The sequence below is a fragment of the Apus apus genome, chromosome 1 (assembly GCF_020740795.1).
Source record: "Apus apus isolate bApuApu2 chromosome 1, bApuApu2.pri.cur, whole genome shotgun sequence".
NCBI lineage: Eukaryota > Metazoa > Chordata > Aves > Apodiformes > Apodidae > Apus > Apus apus.
In genome coordinates, this window is record NC_067282.1 from 74,224,853 (window position 1) to 74,233,937 (window position 9,085).

Sequence of the window (9,085 nt, forward strand, 5' to 3'; positions counted from 1 at the left end):
TATAGCCTGGTGTGAGAAGGAGAACAAAATGCAAGGGAAGTGAAATAAATGTAGCAGAAATGTGAAGAATTATGTGCCTGCTAGATAAACGCCCAGGGCAAATGAAATAGTGTCAAGCTATGTTGCTTGTGAGCAACTAATTTCTAAAGTAGAAAACTTGTATTAATGCATCTTCTAATAAGCTACTCTTCCAAAAAATAAGGCTGACTGTTTTCTTAAGCATAGCTTTCTGTTTTTAAGAGCAGATTCCTTTTTCTTTAGGTACATGAACTGGGAGGCTTGTGTACTCTGTCTGTGTTGGGCATCTAGGTTTTAAAGCCATTATTTAACAGTGAACACAACATATTTTCCCTGAAAGTATAGTGAACTTTTTGTTAGTTCACTTGCTCTTCATTTCTATACTGGAGCTGTGGTGCTGATTGCAAGCAATACTCTTGAAATCAAAGTACTTTCTTGATAGCATTTAATAATTAAATTCTCTATATGCTTTACAGGTAAAATCCCTTCAACAATGGCAGCTTTCAGTGACACAAAATTCAGGTGCCACTTGGCAACCTGGAATCCCTTCAGCCAGTACTTTGTGTCCACCTGAAACACCGATTCGATCATCCACACTTGAGCAAGAAACCCCACCAGATGTCAGTTCTGCTTGGTTAGTGTCAGCTAATGATGTGCTTCATGAAAAGTCTTTGTTGCAGTTCCCAGATTCGGGTTTTCATTCTTCCATGGCTGATGAGACTTGTGCCAATGACTTGTGTAGCTCTGAAAAGAGTTTAACAGAAGGAACTGAGAGCTCTCTTTCTTTGGAAACTGTCAAACACTGTGACAATTCTGTTTCAGCGTATTCCTCAGATGTAGAGGATGACCATGGAGAATGTGAGGAGAGTAAAGAAAGCTCTAGTAATGAGCAGGACAATGGACTAATACAACAGTATTTGCAATCTGTTCAGCAATTAGAAGAGGCTGATGAAGGGACAAATTGCAATGATGAAACAGAGGGTAGCTGGCCACAAACCACAGTTTCAGCAGAAAACCAGGATGCTTCGTTTGACACTGTCTCTGTAGATCTTCCTCAAAATACATCTTCTCCTGGCCGAGGTGAAATCAGTCAGGCACCAGAAAGCTGCAAACTGAATTCAGGAATAGTAGAAGGAAAGCAGACAGACTGTGATTCTTCATTTCAGATGCTGCATGTTGGGATAGCTGTATAGTAGGTTCAGTTCCATTAAGGTCTAGGGATTCCTTTTCACTTTCCTTTCACTTTTTGCCATTTTTTGCCTTTTTTCCCCCATTTATTCAAAACTTATTTTTAATATCTACTTTTTCAGATTTTGACTCATGACCAGCTTATGTTTTAATTAGCATCTTAATGATGTTGCTGAGGACTGACACTAACTGTGCTAACCTGAAATCAGCAAAGTTCTCAGTGACAGTCATTATGCACTTTATTTTCAAACAAAAAGCTGACATCCTAATAACTGGCTTCCATTAAATTAATTCTGAAGATTGGGGATGTTGAGGGGGGAGGGTGTTTGCTGTAAATTAACTTCAGTGAATGTATATTGGTAAGTCTTTGAATTTTTTTTGTAAAAAGCAGGTTTGAATTCTTACTTTACAAAAAGAAGGAAACAATGTGTGAAGAAATGAAGTCAATATAGGCAGTGTATGCAGGTAAAGATATAGCCTGAGAAAAATGAAAGCAGTTGCCTTTCAGACTTCTTTTGACTTTAACAAGAGTAGTTTGGTCAATGTTTTGAAGATGCATTCCATGAAATCAGTGTCCAAGTCAGTGACTTCTTTTTGTCACTTTCTTGAAGCTGCTGGCTAGGAATTAGTTCATTTACATAAGCACTGAAGCACAGACTTACAGGATTCAGACCTTAGGGAGCTTCAGACAAACTTTGACCTTGATTTGCCCTGGAGTTGAATTTCCCTGCTTTCTCAGGTAAGACTCAAAGTGGAACCACTAGCAGCCTTTATTAAATAATAATTACAGAAGGGCATGTAAAGTGCACTGCTGGGTTACAGCAGCAGACTTGGTGAAGTATCTTTTGACTCCTCAAGGATGCTAATGTCATTGTGGGTTTGAATCTGCATGGCTTTCAAGGCGTTAGTGCATTTGATGGATCACGACTACTTTTATCCACAGGAATAAATATTGAAAGCAAATGCCATTACTCTAAAACTATTTTTTTACATCTCTGTTGGGTTTTTTGATTGATTTTTCTCTGCGTGTCCAGTATTTGACATTCTAATTAGAAGTAGATAGAAACACTGTATTTCTTTCCTGTTGGCAATGCTTTCTCCTTCAATGCTGAGCAAAGACAGGGCTTGTATCTTGCCTAGCCATTGCTCTGTTGTATTTTTAGTGGAAAAAATATCAGGTATCTTAGAGTACTGTGAAAGTGCCAAGGGAAATACGTTCTGCCATGCAGTTTGTGATGGATACTAGTAAAATTCAAGTTGATGTTGCGTTAGGGGTCAGTGCAGTTTGCTAATACTGCGTTTTGCAGTCTGGACTGGAAGGCCAGTGTTTTGGTAATTTGCCAATATTAACTTCTCAGATACAGACAGATGCACATTACAATTCTCTGAATCCACAGGTTAACTTCTGGTGCTATGTTGCTTTTAAAATCAACTCGTGTTTTTTTTAAAGTGACTCTTACGGTCATGTTACAATGTAAAATAATCTGATTTTTTGTAAAAGCTTTGATTGCTTGTCCATTTTAGGTTCTGAGCTGAAATTTACCACTACTCGGGAGTTTGGCCTGAAGCCAGTATCTGCTTGAGGCCTCAAAATAGCCTTTATTTAGAACATAAATGGTGTATTGGTCTTGTACCAGCCATCTGCCCAGTGGTGAAATTCACCTTGGAAGAACAAAGCTTGCCTCAGTCTATAAAGTAGCCATCATCTGGCTTTCTCCTCCCTGCAAAAAACACGTTCTAGGGCACTAACTTCTCAAGACAGTTGTCACTGTGTCACTGCAGTCAAGCTGACATATATGGCTGTGCCTTGCATACATGAGAGCATTTAAAAAGAAAAAAACAACTACTAAAACAACACCTGAGGTTGGTAGATCTTTAATGTGCTATCTTTCTAGCTCAGTCTAGTTACAACACATTTGTAGCATAACCATATTCATTATTATTAGTGCTTGGGTATTGACAGTGTTACAGGTGCAGTAATGTTATCACAACATCTAATTTACTGTGCTGAGAACTGTGTAGGCTACACAATCATACCCTTGTTCTCTGAAGATTCCCAACTTGGATTGAAATCTGCCATGTTTTGGAGATCTCTGCAGTTTGGCTTTTTAGCTGTCAATCTGTTATGAACAAAAAAGAATCTCATACAAACCTTTAAAGAGACTTTATTTGGGTTTTGAGAGAGAAATTTGTCTGTGAAACAGCTGTTGGGTGTTAGACTCTGGAGGTGTAATAAAACAGTGAACTAATAAAACAGTTAACTAGTGCCTAGGTCAACTGTTGGCTTGTTTTAACATATAACCTGTATATCCAAAAGTGATTTTATGAAGGTACAGGAAAGTGTGTACTGACATGTAATCAGCTTTATCTTACTCTTTTGGGGAAGCTGTGAAATATGAACGATTTTTTTTTTTCAGATGTTCTGAGAAGTATCTTGCATGTGTAGAAGATGAGTTGCCTAAACATACAGAAATCACAAAGATGATGAAGTTTTGGATTAGTTTTTTAAGAGTTAGATGTAATTAATTTGTATATACTGACGATATTTCCATCCTGGTCCTTACAATACATACAGGAAAAGACACAATGGGTGACAGAGTGGAAGAATAAGGAATTAAACTGGATGTGCACTTAAAAATAGGTTCTTGTAGTCCATTTTGAATGATCAATGAATTATGATATGGAAATATCATAGTTTAATGTATGGCTAAACATGTACTCTTCTTTGACTGCTTCAGTTTTCTCGATCTAGGTATGTAATACTCTTTTACCTGGATAGGGATGCGCAGCTCCTTTTGGAGATGGTGGAAATTTCTTAAAGAATTCAAAAAGCCTAATATATGAAAATCCACGTCTGAAATTCTCTATTAATATTGTATGTCTTGCAGCATTTTGCTTTTGCAAGGCTTCATATTCAACAGAAGAATGTACTTTGTAGATGGAAAGCTTGTCTGTTCTACTTTGTCCTGCACTGATCTTCCAGTGCTGGTAGAAGAGATTACTGATATTTTTTTTTGTCAGGCAACGCTGTCAGCTCTGCATTGAGTACAGTGTAAGCACTTCCTTAATTTGCTTCAGAACATCAGCTAAATATAGCTCAGACTAGCTATTCGAACTGTGCCACATGACTAGTTTTACCTCAAATCAGGTGGTTGGCACATGCAAACCTCTTTCAGCTAATCTGTGGCAGAAATGACTCTCTTGCCTGCTTTTCCAAAGTTAGGGAAAAGGGGGAAGGTGGAAATGAATTTATCTGTGTTTTCAGGTTGAGTCTGTGATAGCAATCATAAAAGAGTTGATGTTACCATTTCTGTTTTCTTCCAATTATTTTTATAGTTTACAAGTTTCCATCTTCCATGTAATGAAAAAAGGCATATTTTTTTTCTGCTATATGTAATATTTGATAGATGTTGTTCCAGATAGTATTTAGAAAGGGAGAAGATAATGAAAGCAGGTCTGTTCACATTTTATGTTTAAAAGTTTAAGGTGTTTGGATTGTATTGATTCCTCTCTGTTAGATAACTTATTTACAAAAGGAAAACACAAGGCAGTGCCTCATCAATGACAGTAACTGAGCTTCTGTTTCTACCTTCTTCCATGAACTGAGCTTAATGGTCACAACTCTGGTTTAGTACCAAAACTGTCATTTAAATGAGTGGGAGATCTAGCTTCTGAATGAATGCAGCAACTCCGATGGTTAGGGTTTATTTTTTTGTGGTGACTATTCCAGTGTGATGCTATTTTGTAAACAAAGTATATGTGGTGAGGATGGAGTTTTTAAAAGGTACTGAACATTGGCCTAACTCTGCTTTTCATTCCTCAAAATAAGCAGGGTCATACTTAAGTCAAATCCTTGTGAAGTGGCTGCCTAAATTGGGATTTTATCATATTTATGTGTCCAGAAGTGTTCTTACACCACAAAGCAACAAGGCATTCAGACTGCAAATTTTATTTTGTTGCTTCTAAAATACAAATATCTTCCAGCAAATACTTGAGAAAGCCCTTGTTAAATTAAATTGCAAAAGCCTAATCGTTTGCTTATAGTTGAGTTCCTTAAACGACCATAGATTCTACTGTTTGCATGCAGCAATTTAGATAATGCACTTAGCAACCAGTCTGTATATAAAAATCAAGTTTAGGTTTTTTTCTGAATAATATTGTATGTCACCGAGTGTGTGAAATGTTCCTGTTTTTTATGAATTTGTATATATTGTTTGAAGCACTCCAATCTTATTTTCTACTTGTAGCAGCTTGTTTGAACAAAAATGGAAGATACATTCCTTTGAGACTACCTGGGTACTTTTTACTGGACTTGGAAGTTACCAGTGTGTCTCACACAGATACGCATTTTCCTGAGAGGATAGAATTCCAGCATATAGTGGAGAGAGACTGAGGGAATGGCAACTGTAAAAACTGGTCAGTTCCCCCGCTTTTAGCTAGTGGAGAAAATAATTTTTCCTGTTGTATTAACTTTTTTTTTTCCTTGAGGACTGTGCCACCCAAATAAATAAGCATTAAGTATTTATGAAGTCTTTCAAAAAGTCTTCTTTCATTTTTTTTTTTTTTTTTCACCCAGTTTGGGTCTCTAGGACATGTTACTGGAAACCTTTTGTTTTCTATATGCCTACCAAAAATTTGGGAATTTCTGTCAATTTTTAAGTGCTTTCTTTATGTCATAATGGAAAAAGCACAGGATCCTTTACTTGCAAAAGCATAAAACAGTATCAGGAAAGGTGCTTTATCTCTTGGAAAGTGCCATGCCAAATGTTACTGTGTAAGACCTCTCAGTAAGAGGCTTCATTACATTTATAAGTATATGGGTGAAATTAACTTGTAGCATAATTCTACTGAACTAAATTTTGTTGAATCTTTAACAATAGTATTCTACCTCTAAACTAGAATCTGAAAGAAGAACAATTAGGCATTGAATTGTCTTTCTGCTTCTCACTGTTTTCTGTGAAGAATGGTGGGTGATTAAATTGGTACAGTTCATATATTTTCTATAAGTGTTTACATTTCTGGATTTATTGTTTCTGAAATATTTTGTTTGTACCTCTGAGTTTTGACTTTTAAATAAACGATTTGTATGTTTATTGAAAATGCACTTGATCCTGATTCTCTTAGCTAATAGTCATTGTCTTGCCATTGGATAGCCCTTTTGAATTTTATGGGCTGAAATCCTTACATATGCTACGAGCTGAGTTTCTTTTGTATATGACAGTGTGGTTTGAAAAACTATTGATTCTGTATAACGTGTCCAAATGGTAGGTGGGGTACTTTCCCCCTTCACTCAAGCATTACGGTGTGAAAACTAACTTTGCAAAAATGCAAACCACAACATCCAAGTATAGCTTGCATCTCTACACAGTGGGTTTCAAGCCATAGTGCTGCATTTGTGAAGGATCTGTGGCACTATAATGCATCAATTTGTGATGTAGGTAGAAGAGAGTCTTACTATGGCCTACATGGGGCAGCACATGGAGATCTGGACACACTTTAACACATGGTCTTCCTCAGTTTTCTTTATGTCACTGGAAGTGCTCGTTCTCATTTTTTGTCTATAGCTTGGCACAAGTTTTGCCTATACAGAAGGATATTTTCAGACATGTCCCTTGTGACATGCCATCACAATTTCTTGCCACAAGTCCTGCAAGTAATCCAGCATGTTCCTTCATCTAGGAGCATTAAGACCAATGGAGTTAACATGCTACCCTGGGCGATGGTGCCTCTTGTCCCAGTGAGAACTTCTTGAGGATTGCCAGATCATTTCAGGTACAGCCCCAGCTGTTTCTGGCAGAATTTGTGAATGTGAGGACTTTGGGGTTGCTCAAGTCTGTTACCTTTTTTCTTCCCAGGATACTGTTTTCCTGCTCTTTGTAATATGTGCAAGACAACATTGAACAAGGCAAGAAATAGCAGAAAATTGTGTACAGGATGCCTAAATGAAACCAGTCACTGCCTTTGACTCCCAAGACTCTGAAAACTAAGGAGGTTGTGACCATGAGGGTTACCCTGAAAAAAATTTAAAATATGTGCACGTTGTGTTGAAAATGTTCATGCATTGGGCTGAAAGCAATAAACTGTTGCAAAGCCTAAGCAATGCTCAAACAATGTGGGGTTCTGAGGAACAGCAGTCTAGCAGCAAGGGCTGTTTTGTTAGTATTGTGCTAAACTGCATTCAAGCAGCATTCTTTGTGATGTCTCTTCCTGTCCATTTTTGTTACACCAGCTGAAGTTCTCCAGTCCCTTGAGAACTTGCAGCAGGTTTGCTGCTGTGGGAAATATGCTAACAATGACCCATGGAGGTTACCACTGCTTATGTGTATAGAGGCAACTGGGACCTGAGGAGAATCAGGAGTCACTGAGAAGTTACAGACTGAACTCTTTCTTCTTTCCATCATTAACTCCTACAGCCTCTTCAGCTTGAAGTTAAAGGCAGTGCATGTGCTATTGGAGCCTGTATTTTCAAGATCTGCTCCACAGCTGTCTTGCAGCTGAGAGTTCTCTGGGGTGAAGTTCATTCACTAGTTCTCATTGCAACTTGCTTGTTCCCAAATCTGATACTTTTGCTACAGCAAACTGGCTGTCCTTTTGGTCCTTTGATTCTCTGGCTTTATTCACAGATATTGGGAGTCTTAAGCACATGGACAAGTGGTAATGGTTTAAAGCTGAAAGAGGGTAGATTTAGGTAAGACATTAGGAAGAAATTCTTTGGTGTGAGGGTGGTGAGACACTGGAACAGGTTGCCCAGGGAAGTTGTTCCTTCCTGGAAGTGCTGAAGGCCAGGTTGGATGGGGCTCTGAGCAACCTGATCCTAGTGGGAGGCGGGAACTAGCAGGAGGATTTGAACTAGATGATCTTTAAGGTCCCTTCCAAACCATTCTGTGAAGTAGCTATTATTTTTCTAGCAGGACAGGTAGGCTACCTTTGTCACCTGCTTTTTCATATTCATAGTTGCCTCGTGCTTTCCCTTTTCTAGTGTAGCGGTGTCCTTGTTAAAACTCACTAATGTGCTAGGCAGCCTTTTGCTGTGGCTACACCTATTGCCTGGTGGAGGAAGTTAAAGGGAACCTGCAAGAGCTGCATTTAGTGCCAAGGAGGAACAGAATGCCTGGGAGCAAGGGGAAGCTGTGCTGCCTCTCCCTAGAGCCTGAAAAGCAGCACAGCTGCCTCAGGGAGCATCTGCAGCTGGTGCAGAAGGGAAGTGGGAAAGCTGATTGGTGGCTGTAGGTAAGCTTCTCAGTATCCTTTTGGGAAAGGACTTGGGGAAACTGGAGGAGTCTTCTGGCAAGAGCTTTACCCCTTTATAAGAGTAAGGTGACATGAAAGGGGTCTGGGCAGCACCAGATCAGGAAAAGACTTTTTTCAAACAAGTAATATATACTTTAGTTGTTGCTAAACTTGAAACCACAGGACATGCTAAACTTAGGGACAAAAGTCAGAGGGAAACTTCCTGTTCTAGGAAATGCAGGGGAATAACAGCAGATGGTTGTGTAAGTGAAAAATGGAGGAGCAATATAGGAGTAATGTGGCAAAAGGGGGCTGGTTAGAGATGTGTATAAAAAAGCAACAGGGTGGGTTGTGCTCTGTCCAATATATTGTTCATTAAATCTCATCATACTTGAGCGCAAACCTATGTTTACTTTGCCTCAAGGGATAAGCCAAGACATTCCCCAACACTTTCCTATAATGAAGAATCAGTGCAGTAATCCCAGACATGTTATCTAATATACTGTGTATTATTGATGACTATTTGCAGGTAAGGGAGAGAAGAGCAATAGGGCCAAGGGCCCAGCATAACTTCACCTGACTGCATGTAATTCTGGAAAAAGAAATTAGGAAAGATTGTTCCTTTTCCTTATCTATCTTTCCATAATCA

At 38.6% G+C, this 9,085-nt stretch overlaps 1 protein-coding gene across 2 annotated transcripts in view; it reads left to right on the forward strand.

Annotated features, from left to right (window-relative positions):
* The window catches only part of CEP97 (centrosomal protein 97), a 154,903-nt gene that overhangs the window by 13,425 nt on the left and 132,393 nt on the right, over positions 1-9,085 (forward strand). The window contains exon 11 of one of the 2 annotated variants that reach the window (XR_007890267.1): positions 495-1,586. Coding sequence is in view for 1 of the 2 variants with exons in the window: in XM_051626919.1 (XP_051482879.1) it covers positions 495-1,211 (717 nt within the window). In the remaining variant the exon portion in view is untranslated. Of the gene's footprint in view, positions 1-494; positions 6,307-9,085 lie in introns of those variants that run through there. The other variant, XM_051626919.1, reaches the window with a different exon arrangement.